Source organism: Neodothiora populina (genome assembly GCF_041146345.1).
Source record: "Neodothiora populina strain CPC 39397 chromosome Unknown canker_contig_12, whole genome shotgun sequence".
In the NCBI taxonomy this organism is placed as follows: domain Eukaryota; kingdom Fungi; phylum Ascomycota; class Dothideomycetes; order Dothideales; family Dothioraceae; genus Neodothiora; species Neodothiora populina.
The window spans coordinates 1666456-1689054 of NW_027191404.1; the positions used below are offsets into that span (position 1 = coordinate 1666456).

Here is a 22599-nt window from a genome sequence, read left to right on the forward strand (position 1 = left end):
GAGCGACGACTCCGACTCTGACAACGACTATGGCTACAACGAAGACGACGACGACATTGACGGCAGCGACACCGAGACGGAAGACTCGAGGTCGCGCACTAACAACTACTCGTACGACTCGACGACGGATGCAGATGGCTCACAGCTGGACTACTCCTCGTCTTCGGACACGGCGACCTCGACCACTTCTCTCTCTCGTCGCTTGCGTCATCTCCGGCCCTTGAACCACCCTCCCAGCGCCGACCTGCACAAGTCCAACAACAGCAGCAGCAATAACGCCATCCTTCGCGAGCGCCGTCTCTACCGACTTCCGCGCGCCCACAACCAAGCCGCAGGACAGAAGAGAAACCTCAGCCATGTCCTGAGCTCCAGCGCAAGCGCAAGCGCCAGCACGAGCACAAGCACGACATCCGACACAGACAGTGCGGGCAGCACACCGCTCACCTTCGGGCCAGTCGGGCAACAAGCAGGAAGAACAAGAGGAAGCGCTGCTCCGAGCCAGGACTCGCTGCCGCCCGCCAGGAAGATTCGGCGAAGACTACACGCGCCGAGGGACACCGATCGGTCTAACGTCAGTCTCCAAGCTGCGACTGCTGGAACAGAGCCGGAAGAGACAATGTCCGACGTCGACGCCGCCGCGGCTACAGACGAACGAGACGAAGACGAAGAGCAACAAGTCGCCAAGACGCATTTCTCCTCCTCCTCCTCCTCCTCCTTGTCAGTCAATGGGAACTTGAGCCCAGACTCGGAAGCTATGGATGTAGATTCGAATCCTCCCACGACAAACACCTAGGTCGAACAGTGTACGAGAGATCCACACCACGGCCTGCTACTTTGCTTTCTTCCATCAATTGATGGAGCATGTCCTCCAGCGCATCGGCGACACAGAAGCACTCGCACCTGGCCATTCACACCAGTCTTGCCCTTGCCCATTTCCTTCCATAACCTCCAAAGAGATGATTTCTTTCCAGTATTTCAAGCGTGATACCCAACCTTTCCATATTGTCTTCTTGATGTTTCACTCATCTCTACACCACCGCGCCAAGATCCACACCATCTTTTTGTCTGCTTTCTGCTGGGACTTTTGTTCTGATGTCTATATTCGCGCACTGTTTGCTGTTTCTGTTTCTTTTTTTGATGTTTACTTTCTTCTGGGAGATGGAGCAAGAGAGAGAGAGAGAGGGAGAGAGAGAGAAAGAGAGCGTGGACACGACACATAGGACAGAAAGACATGAAAACACATACCCCAATCAAACCGACTAGCCCAGCCCCTCAAATCAAGAAACGTGCAAAAGGAGATTTTAAAAGGTATTACAAGGAAAGGTCCAGTCACCCACTCAGTCACTTCGTTACCTAGTCAGGCTAACAATGACTTCAAAACATCATACTCAATTGAGTATTTACCAAAGGACAGCAGTGCACCAAACCCCTTGGAAGAGAGAGAGAGAAGATTCAATACCATGACTGTTCTGTGGTAGGTATCACTGTAATATAGAATAGCTTAAAACGCACGCATGCATCATCTTGTACACAAAAAAGAAGTTGGGAAGAAATCGTCAAGTGGCATTTCGAGCGGCAGCAGTAGCCGTAGTAGTCGAGGTTGGAAATTCGAGTATGGAGGATATAACAAAAAAAAAGAGCAAGGGCACGAGAGAGCCCGCAACGGTTACTATCTTCGTGCGTCCGTATGCTGTGTCTTTCCCTAACCGACCGATAATCGTCCTCCCTGCAAGCAAGCAAGCTAAACAAAAGACCAGAGAGGAAAAAACCTTCGCTGTGATACAAAAACAAGACGAGAGGGGGGGATAATATCATACGACGAAAAGGAAAAAGACTGGAAATGTCAAGTCAAGCGACCGCCTTGAAGAGGGACAATGTTCAAGATGGAGAAGAAAAAACAGGTATAGTGAAGATTTGGAATCGTAAAATGGCATCAAAGAGGCGGTGGAAAGAACGCTAAGTAATAAACAAAAGAGAGAAATGGAAAAAAAGAGATTAAAACATATTGCAAATCCGATAAAATTAGAAACAAAAACCGACAAATCAAAAAAAAACCCCCCATAAAAAGAACGCAAAAAGGTATTTCATCAATTCATCGTCAAATCGTGCATCGTTCGCTCTCCGTGGTAATTCGGTATTCGTCCTTCGTCATCTCATATGTTGATGTTTAGGTATTGTAATAGTGAGCTTGAGTTGAGCTCCGGTAAACCCCTTTGTCAAGGGAAAGAGTTCTTAAAGTCAGAAAAAAGCCTCAACCTCTGTGCTCAACTGCCCGATTCTCGCTCGTGGCTACCGCTACCAAAGCTTCGAGTCTCCCCATATCGTTGTTAGACCGCGGGGTGGCTTCGTGATACTCGTGTTGCGTCTGAGCGTCATGTCCACTATGCATAACGTATGTGGTGGGCATCTGACCAGCTGGGTGGGGATATGCGTGGAAGCCGGAATCTGCACGGATGGGCTCAGGTTTGTACTGGTAGTGGCCCTGCATCATACGATGTTGCTCCTCAGCCGTCATCGAGTTGGGCGCGGAACTACGAGGCTGCATTTCTATCATTCCGTTGGCGTGGCGGATCGCTGGGTGCATTTCTCTGCCCTGCGAGGTCGACGGTGTAGGCACCCCATCACTGCTGATCGACTCGGGCGAAGTTCTGTGGCCGATCGGGATCGGCTGGCTACCCTGCTGAAGCCCTGGACCAGACGCTCCATACCATGCGTGTCTCTTGTGCATAGAATCTCTTCGGATCGGTTGCGCTTCGTACGAGGGTTGTCTGATCTCCGCCGGTGCTTGCAGAGCTGGTGGCGCAGCCTGCTGGTAGGTTTGCTGCGGGTAGCCGAGATGAGGTGCAGTCGTCGGCCTGATGTACGACAAAGATTTCGAGTGTTGGTGCCAGCTTCCTCGAGGTGGCGCACTCGGGCCGATCTCGAGTCTGTTGAGGTTCTGCTGCAATCCAGCCTCCCACGCAGATGGTCGACGCTCCTCTTGCCCCACGCTTTCTCCAACACTGGCGTAAGAGAGTGAGCGGCTATGACTGACGCCCTGCGGTGGGCTTGTGGCACTGTTCTTGGGAGCTGCTCCTGGAGGAGGAGGAGCATGGTCGAAGCTCTCGATACCCGGAAGTCTTGTGACCTGGCTGGCGGCCGGCTGAGATGACATGGCGGGAGCCGCGTCGTCGGGCGTCTGATGATAAGACAGCCCACTCGTGGCCGGTCGAGGCGCGTAATTCGGGTTCGTCCCTGGGTGCCAGGTCCTCCTTCGCCATTCCAACTCGGCATCAGACTCCCGACGACCGTGAGAAAACACACTACTCGTCGGGCTGGCTACCACATTTGCGTGAGAGAAGCCTGGTACGCTGGACGAAGCAGGGAGTTGACCATAATATGGGGGCGGATATGTCGCCCCATGGCTCGATTGCTGATACATACTCGAACCGGAAGGGACTGAGAGGCGGCGCGACGGAGTACGGGTACCGTTGTAAAAGGACGACCGAGACAAAGTCGAGGGTGGGGAGGGCATGCCAGACGAGAACTGCGGGCTGCTAGCTCCGGCAGAGAAGGTTGTAGAAGTAGGAGTGCTGTAGCCGCTGGGCGGTTGTTGGTAAACAGCGTACTGTGTCGAAGTGGCAGCGGGACCCATAGCAGGGTTGAAGGTCTCCATGCTGAGTCGGCCGTGAGTGCCCTCTTGCGAGATGGCCAACGGTGCCGGTCTCGGTCTCGTGTCTTCCATCAGACCCACGCTCGAAGTGGTGGAGCCTATGCTAGAGGCTGAGAGATTCCTGCTGTGACCGCGGCTATGCGTTCCATGACTGTGCCCCCCATGACTGCTTGCTGTTGACGCTCGCGGACGAGTATTCGGGGGGCGCACGCGGTCGGTTCTGATTTGGCGCTGAAACCTCGTACCCGTCGCGGCTAGCGAATCTCCAGGGATGTCTTCGTTGACATGTACGGTCTGAGCATGTTGTCTGTATTGGACACGTAATTAGTTTTGCACTTATGTACGCAATATGAGTGAAAAGCGTGGCGACCAACCGTAGGTTATCAAGTCTCGAGAAGCGTCGAGAGCAATGACATTGAAAGGGACGCTCGCCAGTGTGTTTCCGTATGTGGCGGGCAAGGTGCTCGCTGCGCGTGAAACTCAGCTGGCAAGGCGGGTAGTCGGTGCAGAAGAACCTCTGGCCCTTCTTCTTTTTCTTATGCGGCGGGTTCTGAGAGTCGCTGTTGACGCTCTCGTTGTCCGACCGGTCGTGTCCATCCTGGCCTTCATCGTCGTCTGCCATGTCGACGTCCTGCGAGTCGTTCGACTGCCCCGAGCGCACGGAATGTTTCGAGTCTTCCCGACTCAATTCCCGGATCGCCGCAGTAGATGTCTCGGACATCTTGGAGGGGGAGAACGGGTCGAGTGGTAAGGGTCGTTGACCCTGTATCGAGGATGATGAGAAGTCCTTCTTGGTCGGGGTGTTTGATGTTGACTGTGCCGACAACACAGCAGATGATTCCTTTAGGGGACGGTCAAGAAAACGAGCGGTCTGTCTCGGTGTCGTTGGCGTATTGTCCCCAGCGACGCTCATACTTCCGCTCCGTTTCCTGCCAGCAACGGAAGGTGTCGGCTTGTCGGAGTCCTTGTCCGACATGGCTGCGTGTGCACGCAGAGGGAGGGAAGAGAGGCAATAATCAAAAAATGATGAGAGTGATTACCCAGGACGAGGATATCCGCCGAGGGGTCGCTGATGTAGTACTTGGATCCTCCCCGAAAGACTCACAGACGACGGAGGGGCTGGTCGCTTCGCGGCAAGTAAGCGGTGACGGTTAGCGGGGGTGCGACTCTATCAGAGCGAGTGGCCGCGTCCCAGAAAAGACATGGGAAAAATGTAGAGTAGAGGGTCCGGTCGCAACAAACATCAGATTTTCAATAAGACATGTGCAAGGGAAGTAAAAGAGATATTAATGTAGATGATGTTGTGAATCTAGCAGTAGTAGAGATCATCGAGAGGCGTGAGAGAAAGAGGAAAGACATAAGACATGGGGCCCTCGTCTCCAAGGCTAGCAACTGTACAGTAAGGAGAGGCAACGATGGGCAAGGCGGAGCAAAGCAAAGCAACCTAAGCAAAGCAACCTAAGCAAAGCAACCTAAGCAAAGCAGCTGCTGGTCAGAGAGTCGAGGATAATCTAGGCTTATCGCGCGCAGCAAAGCAAGAGACAAGAGAAGGCTGTGGCGGGGGTTGGCTTCTGAACGTCGATGATCCTGACGTCTCGCCGTCTCAAGGGCTGATTCGTCCGACACGGTACCTTGGGTATCCTAGCGCAACGGTAGACGCAATGTACTCCTAGACAGATGCCATCGCCAAGGCGGCTAGAGTCCTAACACAGGTACGGTTTGAACAAATGGCGACCTCAGGAACAGGGTAGGAGCGCGGCCTGGTCAGCGGCAGGGGGATGGGGGAAAAGTTACGGTACCTCACCGAGCAATAGTGCATCCAATGCGTGCAGTGATGGGAATCTCAGAGCGTGGAAAGAGGATGACGCTTCACACAGCTTTCTTTCCATGCCAGTGTGCATGGACGGCATCACAGGCATATACTTGTACAGTAATTAAGGTACCTTACCTTACTGTACCATAAGATACTTTTCACTCGACAGAGATGCGCCCTCCGAAGATCTCGTAGATCCCAAAGGGCTCACGGTTTTTTTTTGTGTTCGGAACGCCTCTCGCCAAAAGGTCCGAGTGAGGTCAGGTAGCAGCTGTGCAGTTCCAACAGTCGATCGGATGTAGGAACATGGCCCCTACACGCGCATCGTCCCAATTCCCACACACCGCTGAATGCGCATGTGCCGAGCAACCAACGACCAAACCCCCGATTGAGGGATTGCTCAGACACACCCTCGTCATTGTTCGACACCTGAAGGACCCACCTTTGATTCAGACCTATGCGTTTATCAGACCTCTCACAACGTCTTCGGCGTCTCTTCACAGTAAAAGTACAACATTCAGTAAGGCCAGCCTCACGAGACCATCCGCGGGCGTAGCCGGCACTTTAACGGGCGCAACGCTGCAAGTCTTCTGCGGGTAGTTGATGTGGTTCCCGCTATTGCATATACTATAACACCGATCGATATTGTGCACATGTCTTATCGCGCCGCCGACGACGCACATGTATATAGCACTATGATAGTTCATAACGGACATATTTCGTGATCCCGTTCCTGTTCATACACTATGAAAAAAATCGATCGACCTCCGCTCAATCGATCAACCCACTTCGTTCCAACTTTACATGCTAAGCAAGTAAGAATAGTAGCAATACGACATTTTGCGAGGCCGGCTGTTCCGCCGTGGCGTCATGTCTAGCCCCAAGCTCGAACCGCAGCGGTGAAGGAGGGAGGGCCAAAGAGAGGGGGGAAAAGACAGACGACTTGAGGATGATGGTACAGGGCGTGCGCAATGTCGTGGTCACTATAAAGTATGCCGTACAGGTACCAGTCGTGGTCGCACGAATGAGAGGGTACAAGTAGCTTTTTCCTTGACAAGCACCAGCCCCGGATGTGATGCCGTGAGCTGGGTAGGCGGACTTGCCCCTTGGTGATGTGCCTCTTTGCCAAAACGCTCTGCCAGCTGCCAGATGCCGAGCTCAAACGCTGGCGCTACGCACTTGTTATATGCATGCTACTGTGCTGCTACTGCTATCTTGATGCACCGCACGCACTCACCTGCATAAAAAACCCCACGCACTTCTGCACCTCCAATGTACTTCTAACACACTGTTTCCATTTTGACTTTTGATGCTGTAGGTATTCGTACGTGTGTTGGTTGCTGTCAAACCTTCCGGGAGAGCGAAGAGCGGCGCGTGCTCACTGTAGCTCGGAAGGTTAAACGGCCCAATGTAGAGAGGATCAGCCCCGAGTAGCCAAAGTATCTACTGTACAGTACCTGAAAGCAGGTAGCGTACTGTGGTTGTAGGCAGGGAAGCACTGCATTATTAGATCACCATTTGCTCTCCTCTCCCCTGTCGGAATCGTGGCTTTCACACCAAGTATCAGGTACCGGTGGGGGCCCTTCACGTGCGATTCGCCAGGTCCCACTCCGGTGTGGTGGAAGGTTGCCTGGCTTCAGACACCACCATCTGCAAGGGCGAATACAGCCTTATCTTGTGAACCCTTTTCCCCGGGGTTCTAGCCCACGACACCAATCACAATCGGACCTGAGACAATATAGCAAACAATGGGAGTTTCGGAATCTGTACGTTACACGAGGGGAATTTGAAACTGTTTTCTTATGGGTGCATTGAAGAACTGTGCAACTATCTGTATGAAAGTCAAGCTTTAAATCTACACTTTGTATCGGGCCATCTCCAAATTTTATCGTGTTTCCTCCAAGCGTCTGGTGACAACGGAGGTGCTTCTGAATGAGAAATGTACATCGGTTGCACGACCTGGGACGGGAGAGTCTTCACCACATCAAGATCTTGCTCATGAAATCACCTTCTCGCGGAGCATGCCAATGAATTGGGTTGCGCTAACGCCTTGGTCTGCGCGGTCCTCGACAAGCAGTGTCTGCGCCCAGAGCCTGAGGCTGGGTTCGCCGTCCTCGCGCACCAGATACAGCGAAGGCACAATGATGCTTCCGCATCCCTTGGCGCGATGGTCTCTGCTCTTGTCGATGACAGCTCGGACACGCTCGTTCATCTCGCTGTCCAAAACAGGTACACTGGTCTTGCCCTGCTTCAGGGCGTTCTTGTCGTCTGAGCCAAAGACATCCAAAAGCAGCGCGGGTACAGCGTCGCGTCCGAGCCAGAGGAACTGCGTCTGACCGTCGTCGATGAGATAAAGACCGAATGACACAATGTTGGCCGATGTGAGGTTGAGAGGCGCGGGCATAACGATAGAGCCCGTCTGAGGGTCTGGCAGACCCGCAGCGTCTGGCATGTCGTGTAACGAGTACATGCGCGGGTAGATGTACTGGATCATTAATGGTAGAGGCAAAGTCGACAGCAGACATAGCGCCGCTGATCGCAGATCACTGGGGATCTGCGCAGACTTTCGGAGACCGAGCTAGAGATTTATTGGTGTCAGTGGATGATTGAAGTATATGCACAGTTGTAGACACTCACGTTCTTGATCAGACCAAGGAAAAGGATAGGCAGGCCTCTCAGATTGGCGGGGAATTGCAGGCCACCGCCACCCATGTTACCACCAGCAAGCTCCTTCTTGTAAGTCTGAAGAAGCTCGATGACCTTGGCCTGCAGGGCATCCCTTGCAGCATCAAGACCACTCGATAGGGCACGTTCAACAGCCTTGTGACTGAAGTACGCGGTAATGGCTTGCTGATCTGCACTCGCGTACACATCCGCAAGGTTTTGCGTGGTCGGTATCGATAGCGTCATGACACGAATGCGACGCTCGCCGTTGCAAGTGGTGTGTAGAACACCGGCCTGCAGACAGACGTATTGCTTGGTGATGGACTCGTCGATGGCGATTTCAACGACATAGGCTTGGTCACGGGGGAAGGCAGGGAATGCACAAAGATCCGAGCTGCGGTTGAAGAAGTTGCCGTAGAAGGTGCTTGGGCGAAGGCCGGTGGTGGCGCGAACTCGGAGAACGGCCTCGAGTCCGATTTCTGAGGAAAGGTAATCGCTGAACTCTGTAGCAAACTTGATGGCGTCCTCTGTCCGTGCCGCGTTCCAAGCTGGGTAGAAGTAAGTCTGACCACCTGTGTACCTCGGTAGGTTGCTCAATGAAGCGACATCCTGGTATTGGGAAGAGAAGAGGAACATGTCAATGGATACTTGAGTCTTGGAACATTCGACCGCAAAGCTCTTGTAGAAAGCATTGGCCGTCTGGAGCAGTGAACTTTCCTTGCTTGTTCCCAGCAATTTTTTATCTTCCCTCATCTCTAGCTTGCCGTAGCCAATGTTAGGCAGGCTAGCGGAGAGAACGACCATCTTACCGCCAACATGCGAGATCATCTTGTGACCAGCGCGGAGTGCAGAGCCCATGGCGGAGAAGCCGTTCTGAGTGTTCTGGAACATGGCTTGAAGCTTGCTGAGGAAGTTCTCGATATTGGAACGGCATTCGGCCAAGCTGACAAGAAGACCGTCAGGAAGGGGCATGAAGGGCTCGTCCAAGTCGCTCACGACGAGCATGTTGGCATCAGTCTGGCCGCTGTCATCACGAGGAATCGAGAAGTAGTTGAGGCTTGAGTCTACGGCCATGAAGCCAAGCTTGGTCCTCCTGTCGGCATTCGGGATTCTGTCGAGACTTTCGGAGATGCATCTCGCCGCTGTCGCAAGGAGTCCGGTGCTGACACTAGCGACACTGACATCGAACAGGAAGAGGTAGACAAGGGGCTGCGGCGCTCTGACCATGTACTCTTGCGGGGCCACGAATTCCATCACAGAGTAGTTGAGCTCCGGGCGTTGCCATCGGTCGACAGCCTGTTGCTTGACATTGTCCCAGTCGAAAGCCTGAGGGACATCGTTGGTCAGGTTACACATGTTGCATCTCCATCTGTGGCTGTGGTCCAGGAAAGTGGCGAAAGGGTTGATGTAGGTACGACATCTCCTGCATCTCGCAATGACTTGATCTGTCTGGACGGGGACGTTGTCCTCGGCGTCGTGTAAGGTCGCGTATGGCTGGATCACAAGCGCGAAAGGAAGCTTGGACTTTTTGAGCAGAGAGTGCGTCGAAGGAATGGCGTTCAAGGTGGAGCGAATATACTTTGGTGGGCAGTTGGCATCTGGCGAAGGCGTCACACTCGACTAGACAGAGATTAGTGAAGGTACGACGGTGGTTGTGCACAAGAGGAGCTGGGCACATACGTTTGGTGGCAGAATGATAGGTGGCGGAGCCAAGTCCAGATCGGCGACGTGGAAAGGCTGTCCTTGAAGACTGAGATCGACTGGCTGCAATGGGTTCAGTCTCTGGACTGCCTGGGCAGGCTGCGCTGCAGGCTGTGCGGGTTGCTGGCCCATTGCCATCTGCGAGAATTGTTGAGTAACACCTGCCACGCCGCCCTGCATCATTGGAGATGCGCCGGGAGCAGCGTAGCCGGCGTTGGGTGCCTGGTAACCCGCTGCCGGGTCTGGGTAGCCGGGCTGGCCGTATTGGCCTTGAGGCTGTTGCATGGCGCCAGCACCGTAGGCAGGTTGCTGGTAGCCCATGGCCTGAGGCTGCTGTGCAGGCATTCCATAGCCAGTGGCGGGTGATGCGCCGGGATAGACGGCGGCTACAGGAGTGGCGGCGGCGGCTTGCTGGCCAGCATTGGGTCCTGAGCCGAATTCGAATGCCTGACCAGCGTATGCGCGCTTCTTCTTACCGCCAGCGTGTGCGTGAGCTGCCTGCTGGTCATATCCAGGTTGTGCTGCACCGTCATAGGGTTGTGCTCCATCTTGGCCATACTGTGCCTGATCTTGGTATCCCTGAGGAGGGTATCCAGGTTGGTTGCTTGCCATGTTCAGTGCTGTACGCGTGCCAGACCGCGGTCTATTGTGGTCGCTGGGGCGTTGATATAGGGAGGTGGATCTGACAAGAGATGCGTCGGATAGACTGCTATGCGAGCTCTATGTCCCGAATTAAGTCGAGGATGCTGCAGGCAGACAGACAATTGGTTGTCGCCTTTGTTGATGCCCTGCTGAGTTCCTATGTGTGAGCTTCACTAATTGCTACACTGCAAGGACCGTCAATTGAGAAGTGGCTGGATGAGCTGGAAAAGCCTTGTGGTGAGGCTGCCTTGTACGGAGTGTCAGTTCGACACGTATGACGATAACAACAGAATGACAAGGAGAAATAGGTCGCTCCTTGTTTCCCACAAGTATATCGTCTATACCCCATACAAGTAGTCGAAGACGGAGGTCCAGGCTTTATTGTGCCAGCTGTTGTGCTTCGACCAATCACAGACGTCCGTGTGCCGCATCCCACCCTGCACGTCATGTGGAGAGGGTCGGTCGAAGACTCGCATCTTGCTACACAGCTACATGAGAGATACCTTACCTTATCTCGCCTTGCTGTATGTCACATATCAGGTAGAATCACAAAATTAAGCACGAGAGCGAGACAGCGCGGAAAGTTCTGCTGCACAGCAGTTTCCTAAACGAGTATTTTGTCGACCACTTTGCAGAAATATGCTTGAGCATTGTCCTAGCTGAGGTACTGTACCTAGTTTCTGTGTCCCACCAACGCCACGCTATGCAATGAAAGGAGCGAACAACAAGCCCATCTGGGCCATCGCTTTGGTCTTTACCTCTACCACTTCCCATCGTCCCTGATCTATACCGCCAGACGCATACGCTCTACTCCCTTGACCCCCACACCTTTCAGTCGGCCCAGTTGATCAAGATCCCGGATGACACCTGCCCGTCCTTTTTCTCCTGACTCTTGCTCCGCATCTTCCTCCATCTCGCAAAGACAGTTCACTATCATCTCTGCCTTCTTTGCTCCAACACCGCGCAATAACTTGATCTGCGCGATGTCTCTAGTGTTGATGATTTTTAGAATGTGCTGTGACCGTGGCGTCTGTTGTGTGCTCCCAGCAGTCTCTGCATACTCATCACCCGACTCAAGTGCGTCGACGGAGCCCCTCTGCTCTGCCACTGCATCGTCCCGGAAAACTCCTAGCTGGCGTCGGGGCTTTCGAGCTTTTGTATGTTGACGACGATAGGCTTCTTCCGCCCCATCCTCCTCGTATGCCTCGGAATCGTGCTGGTATTCGCCATCGTCACCGTCGTCGTCCTTTGTGTGCCTCGCTCTGGACGATCGCTCGTACTGCTCGTGATCGTCCGTCTCACCAAGGTCAGGCAACCTCACACCCCCAGCGGATGCCGACAAACGGCTCTCCTGTGCCTTGCGATTGATCTTGCTCTGCACCTTCAGCATCTTCTGAGCTAATTTCTCGTTTCCGGGAAAGAAAGGCAACGCCAGCTGATACATTTTCAAGGCGCTGCTATCTTCGCCTCGAACCGTGTGCTGCTTCGCCATGAGAAGATACTGCAGTCCCTCTGCCCTCTCACTTTCCTTGTCGCCGATACGTTTTTCCAGAGCGTCCAGTCGTGCTTGTACATCCGCAGGAATCTCGGCGCTTGCACTTTGAGGAAGCTTCATATTCAGAGCATTTTCAGCCAACTTCTCCGAGACTTTACGCTCGATGAGCTCTTCAATCGATTGCTGAGTCATGGCTGTCGGAGCTGAACGAACAAGCTTGCTAGCCGTTTCACTGGGTCGCATGAGCTTGCTAGGGCGGCTCAGCGTTGGGACTGCTTCGCTGCTGCTGCGTTTCTGGGAGTCAGGGAGGACGCGAGGATGACCTTGTCCTGCCAGATGTCCTGGGCGGCTGACCGTGGGGCCCTTGTCAGCATAGACAGAGAAGGCCTTGATGGGCTTCTCGATTTTGGCCGGTGGCTCTTTGGCAATGACATTGTGTGAAACAGCTTTAGGACGTAATGGCTGACGGTTCACAGCAGGTGCCTGGAGAGATGAAACTGTGGCCGCTTTCTCCTGCTTCGAGCCTGGACGGAAGAAGGGCTTGTTTTCGACTTCGTTGACCTCAATCTTCTTTGTGCGATTCGCGAAGTTGAGAGAACTCAGAGTATCCAGATGGTAGCTGCGAACTGGCGCAAGGTTCAAGATCATAACAGTAAAGCCATCATTTTGGCCCAAGGACAAGATGCGGGTCATCTTGCTCTCACGGTATGGGATGCGGGACTGTTTCTTGCTGATAGCCTCGACGCATTGTGCGAGCACGAAGAGCGACTTGTTGATGCTTGCAGATTCTACCATTCTCTCCTTGCCGTTTTCCGTTCGCCGGTTGTCCTCGGAACCTGCCAGGTCAATCGCAGAGGCAGTACTGATCTTGACATGATCACCAGTGGTTTGGACGACTTTGACACACAAAACAGCATGCGAGCGACTTGAGCTTGCATTCAATTTGGTCGCCGAAGTGGATCGATTGAGATTAGCTTGATCATAAAGCTGCTCGAACTCCTTGAGAGTCGCACATGGCTTCTCAGTCAAGCCAACCACTACGGTCTTGCCACCATTGTCGCGGATCGGCAGTCCAGCAGGTGACCTCTTGTCGTCGAACAGATCAAACACCTTGTCGCAGTATATCTCATAGTAACTCATGGTGACTTCGACTTGTGTGTTTCCTTCAGTATCCTTCTCGACCTTTCGACTACGACGGTACACTGCGCTGAGTAGTCTCGGGATCACACCCCGATCTGCAAGAGCCTTTCCACCCTTCATGGTGTGTGTTTTACCTGATCGTTGTAATTCAGTCAGTATGTGTATTTCATGCTGGACGTCGTCAATGCTGACCTGTTCCAGTAACGCCATATGCAAATATCGTGACATCGAAGCCTTTGAATAGGTGCTTGACCGTGGGTGCAATCTCATGGTCAAAGATCTGTTGCTGAGTGGTCTGCTGGTCGTATACACTGTTGAAGACGAAAGAATACGCCTCGGCCTCATTCTTTGGGTTCGGAATGCGAACAATCGTCGGATCAGCTCCCGAATCAGCAGAGGCAGCGACAGCCTCTACTATCGTGTCCTTCTCCAACTCATTCTCGAGCAGTGGTCGAAGACGCGCAACCACGCGAACACTCATCGCGATGAAAGAATGCGGGATGTGGTTGAACTAAAGAGTTTGTCGAATGGAAAAGAGCATGCCCAGAGGAGGGAATTAAATATATATGTACCTAATGACAAGAAACTCCCAGCTCGGTCGTAGGAACGAGAAATGCTCGATAGAGCGACCACTGCTTGACGGGAGAAAGAGGTAGTGGTCCTGGTTAAAACCGACCTACGTCGATCCCGCACACACACGTCGCGGGTCTCGTAAAGTCCACAAAGCTGGAGCGTTTTGGTTGTTTTCTCGTGACAACAAAGGGGGGTCCGAGTTGACTTTCGGCCCGAGAAAGCCGGGGTTTGCATCTACAAGTACATATCGAGCGAAATCTCTTGGCGGCTACGTTGGCCCCTGGTCACCGTTGAGATCGTCCGAGGGGCAGAAACGCTGGAAGATTAGATCTACACAGTCAAATAATGTCACATCGCAGAACTAGTATAAGCACACTTCATGGGGTGATTCCTTCCTCTCAAGCAAGATGGGAATGAAACCTCGTCGTCGATTCTTGCTGATCAGGGACTCGTGTTCCAATTTCTTCAGCTAGCTGGCTCGTCCACGGGATCGTTCCAGTAGTTTGAGGTTCTTTTGATCTTGCCCTTTCTCACCGACTTCTCCTATTCGGCTGGTGGGGACGCTTTCCTGGAGGGCGACCCTGTTCGTATGTCACAGCTGAGCGAAATATCTCGGATGTCTGGCTCGCAATACGTAGACTGGCCTGTGACGACCTATATCCTATACAGGCGTAAGATGTGTTCGTTTTAGTAGATTACTTGTGCCGTTGTCTACGCAGTGTATTTCTCGACGTTTGTGAAAAGGACCCATCGCATGACTTCGAGAAAGTGACTTGACAACACTGAATGATTCATTCATGCATCGCTATATTTAATAGATATCGTCGACCATCATACGGTCCAACTCGCATCTACTTCTTCGCTTTAGCAGCAGCAGCAGCAGCCGTCTTGGTCGCCGTCGGTTTCGACGAGCTCGAAGGCTTGGTAGTGGACTTTGGCGCCCCCTTTGTACCATTCACGCCGACCGTCGATGAAGGCTTCTTAGTCGCTGGCTGCTCGTTGACGGGTGGTCCCTTCTTGAGTCCATTCGCAGGCTGTTGAGGCTTCTTGCTTGCTGCTCCTGCTGCAGCTTGTTGGACTTTCTGCGTTGCCCTCTGCATGGCAAGGGTAGATAGAGGCCTCGTCACAATTGTTTCCATAGGCGCCATCGGAATCGCTTTCCTGACGTCCGGTCGTGACCCTTTCGTTGGCCCTGGCTGCATGGTCTTCAGTAATCTTTGTCGCGTTTCTTCGTGGACGTTCTCGATGATGTTCTGTACTGCTGGGTCTAATTGTTTGCCTTGAGTGGGACTGGGTGTCTTGGGTAGACCGTTCTTTGTCATCGCTTCTAACATCTCCTGTTGATGCTGAGCGGCATTCTTTGTGATCTTGTCGATCGTTGAACCTGGGATTGGTTGTCCTGCCGCCTTGGCCTTGGAAGCTCTTGTTAATGCCTCCCGAAGCATCTCTTGAGACTTGGTTGCTTTCGGAGCCGATCCAGTCTTCAAGAGGTTCAGTTGCTGCTGTTGAGCCACTTTGTTCAGTAGCGCGTCGAAATCGATGTTCTCTGGGTTCAGTTGTCCACTCGACAGCGCTGTTGCCGCAGCACTTATCGGGGCGAAAATGGCAAGGAATTCCTCAATCCCGCCGGCTTTGACTTCAGTGGTGATGAACTTGGCCGTCTTCACCACAGGCTGAATGACCTTCATCTTCTCGCCATTCTTGTTCGCATTGGCAAGTTTCAATAAGGCTGCTTCTGTCTTCATGGCCTTGACAGGGTCTCCCTCCGGGAAAGCTCCATGTCGGACGAAATGCTCGAGCAAGTAGTCTTTCTCCGTCCAACGATTCTTCAGCCACATAGAAAAAGCAGCCTCGTTGTCAATTGGGATGTCACTTATCCGAAACCTTCGCCAGTACATATTGACAGATTTTGGTGGGCGTCCCTCGAAGAATGACGACTTCAATGTGAAAATGTCTTGACCGTATTGTCCAGTACTGTAGCAGGTTAGTCGGCTAGAGCGGGCTCTTGTAGATCTGTAGTGGAGTAGGCCTACCTTACACCCTCGTATGCGATTGTACAGTCATATAGCCAATTAGTTGATTGCTTGAGCTCCTGCAGACAAAATTGCAATCCTGTGCTGCGTGGAAGCAGCTGGTGCTTCATGTCAGCAACACCTTGTTTGTCCGCCCAGGCTTTGCTTTTCTCTCGAGTCACTGCGCTGAGGTTGGTGCCTTCAGGGAAGATGAGAAGCCACATGGGATCTCTCGGATTACTGAGCTGCTTTAGATGTCTTCGGAAGCGCGGCTTGTCGGTCTCCCATTTGCGTGCAAGAAAGATGAAGTTGTAAAACTGTGCACTCCAACCGAGAATAGGAATATTCTTTAGAGATTCCTTCAAAATGATATAAATTCGACCGTGCATCTTGTTGGTATAGGCGATCCACCATAGATACAGCCAGTCGGTATAAAGCTAAAACTGTTAGTATCCCATCGATTATTTTGCTATCCTAGACACAAGATATACCTGATGGTTTGCCATCATGACCAGGCGATGAGGAAAGTTGCACTTCAGACTCCCGTCATCCATCTGGTACAATTGATCTTTCATGCTTTCATCTCCAGTAACTCTAACCACGGTCGGCGCCCACCATTGAGTCATGGTGGAAACCAAAACCGCAAAAGACTCCTTGGTCCATGCCATATACCCATCGTAGAATTTAGGATCGATCAGCTTCAATGGTGCACCTATGAACTGTGAGGCAGATATCCTATCGAGATGTAAATATGGTGCGTTTGATGGACATTAAAGATAAAATGCGACCAAAGCTGAGAGATAGACTCACGCTAAAACACCCGAGAGGAACGTCGAAGCGGCGGAGAAAGCACGTTCGGCTTGTCCGACAGCACCGTGCTGTACGGGACCTGCTGGATGTCCATCGTCGACTTTGCCATTCACCGTACTTAGACCAACACCAGCATCAGACTTGGACTGTTTAGACACGGACATGATCTCTGGATTATCAGAATGGTCGCAGCGCTGAGCAGCGGCGCGCAATTTTCTAGTTCTGGACCAGATGTGAACGAGCCACCCGACGCACTTTACGTCGCCACGAACATCTTTGGATAGACCCCTGTTCTTCTACACTTGCACCGTATAGCGTACCACACATGTACCACTGTACGATGAGGCAATGTGGATCAATATGATGAGGTTGACCCGATTCGAGCCATACTCCAGCCACGACTTGCACAGATCCCTGCTTTCTGCCCTGATTTTCTGCTGTGTGGCCCCGCATGCGCTTATGACGTTGAACCTTGAAATGCAGTGTCACCTTGCCTCACCTGCCGGAACTCGACGTCCGCATCTTTCAAACATTTGATAATATTTTGGTTCTTGACACCTCAAGCTAGCTCTTCAGATCCCTCAAGTCGAAACAACCGGACAATCTACCTCTTTCTACGACTCCACGATCGCACCTCAACGTAAGAAGACATCGTCGAGCATTATCATTGCTATCTGATCCCACATACTATGGCTGCTGTCCCATCTTCTTCTGCGCGTACCAACGGAGTCCAACGCACAAACGGAGCCGCCAGACCAAACGGAGCACATCGCGCGAACGGAGCCACAGCTGCTAAGCCTCGCCCGACTCCCAGTCGTGCTCCTGCGCCCCGAGCACCCAAAGCCCATTCAGTCTCCGGAGGTGAAGTGCAAGCAAACGGCGTCACTTCAGCATACGCTATCATGGCCAATCGCATTGCCAACCGCGTCGCCGAGATGGCGGAAAGCATCACATTTGTAGAGAGGTAACGAAACCTTCCTCGAGTGAATCACGGTCTATACACAATACTGACATGCTTCCAGACCCAAGACGCAACAACCCCTCAACGATAATGAACCTGCAGAGAAGAAGCGACCGCGCAAGCTCGAAATGCGCCTGGACAACACCGCATCCGACGGCGTCGCTTTCAGCGCACCGTTCCTTGACAACACTCTTCAGAAGATGCTACACTTGCAGAACCGTATGCTCAAGAGCACCGCTGAGCTTTCAAAGACCGAGGGCGTCGACGAGCGCATAGTCAAGGAAAACGCTGCACAAAGTGCCGAACTCAGCAGAATAATTGCGCTCATCTGTGCCGAGAAAGCACGACAGGGAGCTTAGAACCGCTTCCGACTCTTCCTTCGACTGTTATCGAAAATTTCATGAGTGGATGATATGGTTTGGGTTGGTTCAGGGGACGGTACGGGATGTTTCAGAGCTACAATCTTTTGCGTTACGGGACAGTTTTGTATCACTATATACCTTATTTTGGCGCTTGTTTATGCCTTTACGTGGTCAAGTTTAGGCAACGAAATTATTTTTTATGTTCGGAAGAAACGTCGTGCATCTTCAAAGTGTCTGCTCACTTGTGTCTGCCACAATCTATGTGGTACCTTGCGCCCACCTGGACAGGCAGTCTAATGCCCCGTGTGCTTTGTCCTGGATAAGTCAAGCTTCCCCCAGGTCTTGCTGAATGTCGATTTGCCGCCCGCCTGGGGTTGCACGCGCTGCTCATTGCCGATCGTCTAGCTACGTCATGAGGACCCGTTTTATCAGCCTCATGCGCCTCCTCGAATTGCGGCTCGATGTCACGAAACTGCAATCCAGACCGGTTTTCGAGCTCGCTCGTGTGATGATCAGCCCTTGGTGTCTGCTCTGTGATGCTTCTGCTGCAGCACCGTGGTCTTGGCATCGATGGAAGTGTGGGCCTCATTGACCTCTTCTCTCCATTCCAATTGCGATATCGAGCGTCTTTTACGTGAAAATTAACAATCGACCTGTGGCATTAGACACTTCAAATTCAATTTATACACGTGAGCGCTATTATGACTGGATTCATCACGAACTACATCCAAAGCACTGCCACCAACCTCTTGGCCACTGGTATCAGTGCTGCTGGGACTGTCGCAGGTATGTCTTCATGCACGGTCAACCGGCTGCGTAAATACTGAGAACTATAGGCAATGCTGTCGGCGGCGTTGGCTCCTTGATTGAGAACAGCGGTCGTAATGTCGGAGATGGTATGTTTCGCTTCTCTGCATGGTTCCGTCTCGAGGATTGCGAATATTGATTCATTACAGGTGTGGCGAATGGCATCAAGTCGTGGGGCGATTATATCAACTCATATGGCGACAAAGTGACGGGGGCTACAGCAGCTTCGTCCGGAACTGCTGTCGCGAAGAAGACCGCCGTAAAGCCCGCGACAGGTCCAACTGCAGTCAAAAAATCGTTACCTGCATCTACTGCACCCAAGGCTTTTCCTTCAACTGCTCAGAAGGCTTTGCCGCCTGCAGGTGGCAAGCCAAAGGCTCTCCCGGCGCCGCAGTCAACCAACGGCAAGAAATCAATCTCAGCTGCGTCGAAGCCAAAGCCGATGGGTGTTTCGAATGACACTTTGAAGAAGACTCCTGCTGCCCCCTCTGTGTATGCTGCCAGCACCCCGGCCAGCCCGACTCCGTCAGCATCTTCAAAGACTACCTCATCAGGCAAGAAAACCATCTCGGCAGCATCCAAACCTAAGCCTGCTGGAGTGTCAGGACTACCCAAACCTCCCACGGGACCGAGTCTGAACAGTGTGCCCAGGCCACCGACTGGCCCCACTCCTCCTAGTGATCCTTTTAAGAGCAACAAGACGTCTTCTGGAAAAGTCAAGATCAGTGCCGCGAGTCGGCCGAAGCCTGCCATCAAGGTATAGGTGATGGATGCAGAACCTGGGATGAGAACATGAGGAAACGAGCAATCTTGTGGGAACGAATAATTTCTGTTTGTTAGCGTATGTATCACTGTTAGGACTTCTTGTTTCAGAGGCGTAGGAAAATCAAATCTCGTATTGTTCTTAGTCTTTGGTGGCTCCAAGATGCAAATAGGTTTATCTGCGTTCGCTATCACAATGTGTCTTGAGGTACCGTGTGAAAAGCTTCGAAACCCTCCCAATGTCAAATTCGTCTAGGTAAGGTGCTTGACTCATGTCAGCACATTAGTGTCGTGGCTTATCAAGACCGAACCACATTGATATTCGCCTTTCCAACGAGTCACCACTGACAAGCCATTGACAGGCTCTTACTCGAAGTTGACACACGGACATTTCATCGTCCACGTGAGATCGTGTCGACTTATCGCGGCGATGGCTGAAAGAAGCTTATTTGCGACGCACTGACCCTTCTCCAGGCATCAGGCGCGTCGACGCGTCTTCCTCTTCGAGTACTTGATATTGTAAATGTCAATGCTTTCGCCTCTCTCTACATAAGGTATCCATCGAGACAACATCAGCAACCTCTGTTATTTATTGTTCTATGACGGATACCACTGTCGTGATGTATGTATAATCGACGTTGCTGCTGATTCACAGATCACAGTGCTCACTCATGATAGGGGAGCCATTGCAGAAAAGGAAAACCTCGCCCCGACGCCAATTGCCACTCAAAAGCGTGGACGACTTTACGGAGGAACACCGAACTCAATTGATAGACTCAGCAAGCCTTTCAGATGTCCTGGATCCGCTATAGCTGCTCGTTCGTCAGAGAAGCCATCTCGTAAACGCAGAAAGGTCAATTATGCCGATGCGGATGGCAATCCAGAGGAAGGTGACAAGCCATATTGCAACGATGACAGACTTGCCTTGGCGACGCGAGACGTCAATCGATTTCCGGTCTTCGAAGTCAAGGATAAAGAGACGACCATCCGTAGAAGATTTGCTGTGCCATTGATAAACAAGGATGTCGGCGGCTACAATTCTGCTCGTCCTCCGCCATTGCTGGGCTTGCGGCAGGGCGCTGTATTTGTGGCCAAGCCGCTGCACGACCCTAGTGGTGAGTTTGCAATCGTGTTGTACGATCCAACAGTCGAAGACAAGCCGGCGGTGACGGAAGGCGAGGATCCGGAAGCAAAAACCGAGGACCCTGCACCCCAGCAACTTCAGGAACCTTTGATGCACAAGAGCCTAGCAGAGATACTAGGGTTGAAGAAGAAAGTAGAAGTACGACCAAGAGTTCCAGTCGTCATAGACCCCAGACTGGCAAAAGTACTGCGTCCTCATCAGGTCGAAGGTGTCAGATTCCTATACCGCGCGACGACGGGCTTGATCGATCCGAACGCCCAAGGATGTATCATGGCAGACGAGATGGGGCTGGGCAAAACACTACAGTGCATTGCGTTGATGTGGACTTTGCTCAAGCAATCTCCAAACGCAGGAAAGTCAACTATACAAAAGGCGGTCATTGCATGTCCTTCGAGTTTAGTCCGCAACTGGGCAAATGAGTTGGTGAAATGGTTAGGTAAGGACGCCATCCACCCTTTTGCCGTTGACGGAAAAGCCACAAAGGACGAACTCATCCAGCAACTACGGCAATGGTCCATCTCCAGCGGCCGATCCGTGGTGCGTCCTGTACTAATCGTCTCCTACGACACTCTTCGTCTTTACGCGGATGAGCTCAAAGACACCAAGATTGGCCTGCTTCTCTGCGACGAAGGCCACAAGCTCAAAAACTCTGACAGTCAGACTTTCGTCGCGTTGAATAGCCTAAACGTTCAGAAGCGCGTGATCCTATCTGGAACGCCAATCCAGAACGATCTCACAGAATACTTCTCCTTACTTAACTTTGCAAATCCCAACTATCTTGGTACGCGTAACGATTTCAGAAAGCGCTTCGAGCTGCCGATTTTACGAGGCCGTGATGCTGCAGGAACTGAAGCGGACCAAAAGAAGGGTAATGAGCGACTGGCAGAATTGCTCACATTGGTCAACAAATTCATCATACGTCGCACCAACGACATCCTGTCCAAGTACCTGCCCGTCAAGTACGAACACGTTGTTTTCTGCAACATGGCGCCTTTCCAGAAGGATCTATACAACCACTTCATCCAGTCACCAGAGATTCAGAAGTTGCTGCGTGGAAAGGGCAGTCAGCCGCTCAAGGCTATCGGTATGCTGAAGAAGCTTTGCAATCATCCTGATTTACTGGATCTTGCCGAAGACCTACCTGGTTCAGAAGCATTCTTCCCGCCAGATTACGTGCCTAAAGATGCTCGCGGCAGGGATAGAGACGTCAAGACATGGTACTCTGGCAAAATGGTGGTGCTTGATCGGTATGCAATACGACGATTCTATCAGAGGAGCATGACGACTAACAGTGAGATACAGCATGCTTGCCCGCATCCGCGCGGATACGAATGACAAGATTGTGCTTATTTCCAACTACACGCAGACATTGGACATGTTCGACAAGCTCTGTCGGGCTCGAAACTATGGGTCCCTCCGTCTCGACGGTACAATGACAGTCAACAAGCGGCAAAAGCTTGTCGATAAATTCAACGACCCTGAAGGCAGTGAATTTGTTTTCCTTCTGTCCTCCAAGGCTGGAGGATGTGGTCTCAATCTCATCGGGGCCAACCGACTGGTACTCTTCGACCCTGACTGGAACCCTGCAGCTGATCAGCAAGCACTGGCTCGTGTCTGGCGTGACGGACAGAAGAAGGACTGTTTCGTGTATCGATTCATCGCGACCGGTACGATCGAAGAGAAGATCTTCCAGAGACAATCACACAAGCAGTCACTATCGTCATGTGTTGTAGACTCAGCGGAAGACGTGGAGCGGCACTTCTCACTGGATAGTCTGCGAGAGTTGTTCCAATTCCGACCCAACACGACGAGCGATACGCACGAGACCCTCAAGTGCAAGAGATGCAAGGACGGTAGACAATTCATCAAGGCGCCGGCGATGCTGTATGGTGACACGAGTTCTTGGAATCACTTTACGAACGACGGAGAGAAAGGACCGATGGGCAAGATACAGGATTTGCTACTGCGGCAGGAGACGAGCGAACCAGATGTCAGTGCAGTGTTCCAGTACATCAGTCACTGAAGTAGTGTGGCTAGAGGAACGGGTCTGCTCTCCCAAAG

General features: G+C 52.2%; 7 protein-coding genes across 7 annotated transcripts; 3 read left to right on the forward strand and 4 right to left on the reverse strand.

Annotated features, from left to right (window-relative positions):
• Window positions 1-2251: 2251 nt before the first annotated feature.
• On the reverse strand, window positions 2252-4628 carry AAFC00_001232 (uncharacterized protein; the record flags this gene model as incomplete). Its single annotated transcript, XM_069340395.1, has 2 exons — window positions 2252-3959; window positions 4027-4628. The coding sequence occupies 2 exons, from the start codon at window positions 4626-4628 to the stop codon at window positions 2252-2254; spliced, it is 2310 nt and encodes a 769-aa protein (XP_069203863.1).
• A 2833-nt stretch (window positions 4629-7461) lies between these two features.
• AAFC00_001233 (uncharacterized protein) lies at window positions 7462-10442 on the reverse strand (the record flags this gene model as incomplete). The annotated part of the gene is made up of 3 exons (XM_069340396.1): window positions 7462-8043; window positions 8103-9749; window positions 9810-10442. The coding sequence occupies 3 exons, from the start codon at window positions 10440-10442 to the stop codon at window positions 7462-7464; spliced, it is 2862 nt and encodes a 953-aa protein (XP_069203864.1).
• An 814-nt stretch (window positions 10443-11256) lies between these two features.
• On the reverse strand, window positions 11257-13588 carry AAFC00_001234 (uncharacterized protein; the record flags this gene model as incomplete). Its single annotated transcript, XM_069340397.1, has 2 exons — window positions 11257-13241; window positions 13300-13588. 2 exons carry the CDS (start codon window positions 13586-13588, stop codon window positions 11257-11259), a joined length of 2274 nt encoding a protein of 757 aa, XP_069203865.1.
• A 943-nt stretch (window positions 13589-14531) lies between these two features.
• Window positions 14532-16666, reverse strand: AAFC00_001235 (uncharacterized protein; the record flags this gene model as incomplete). Its single annotated transcript, XM_069340398.1, has 4 exons — window positions 14532-15654; window positions 15714-16129; window positions 16184-16427; window positions 16503-16666. 4 exons carry the CDS (start codon window positions 16664-16666, stop codon window positions 14532-14534), a joined length of 1947 nt encoding a protein of 648 aa, XP_069203866.1.
• Window positions 16667-17191: 525 nt separating this feature from the next.
• On the forward strand, window positions 17192-17822 carry AAFC00_001236 (uncharacterized protein; the record flags this gene model as incomplete). Its single annotated transcript, XM_069340399.1, has 2 exons — window positions 17192-17466; window positions 17525-17822. The coding sequence occupies 2 exons, from the start codon at window positions 17192-17194 to the stop codon at window positions 17820-17822; spliced, it is 573 nt and encodes a 190-aa protein (XP_069203867.1).
• A 704-nt stretch (window positions 17823-18526) lies between these two features.
• AAFC00_001237 (uncharacterized protein) lies at window positions 18527-19395 on the forward strand (the record flags this gene model as incomplete). The annotated part of the gene is made up of 3 exons (XM_069340400.1): window positions 18527-18611; window positions 18662-18721; window positions 18782-19395. The coding sequence occupies 3 exons, from the start codon at window positions 18527-18529 to the stop codon at window positions 19393-19395; spliced, it is 759 nt and encodes a 252-aa protein (XP_069203868.1).
• Window positions 19396-19993: 598 nt separating this feature from the next.
• Window positions 19994-22561, forward strand: AAFC00_001238 (uncharacterized protein; the record flags this gene model as incomplete). Its single annotated transcript, XM_069340401.1, has 3 exons — window positions 19994-20016; window positions 20073-21785; window positions 21841-22561. The coding sequence occupies 3 exons, from the start codon at window positions 19994-19996 to the stop codon at window positions 22559-22561; spliced, it is 2457 nt and encodes an 818-aa protein (XP_069203869.1).
• Between the last annotated feature and the right edge of the window lie 38 nt (window positions 22562-22599).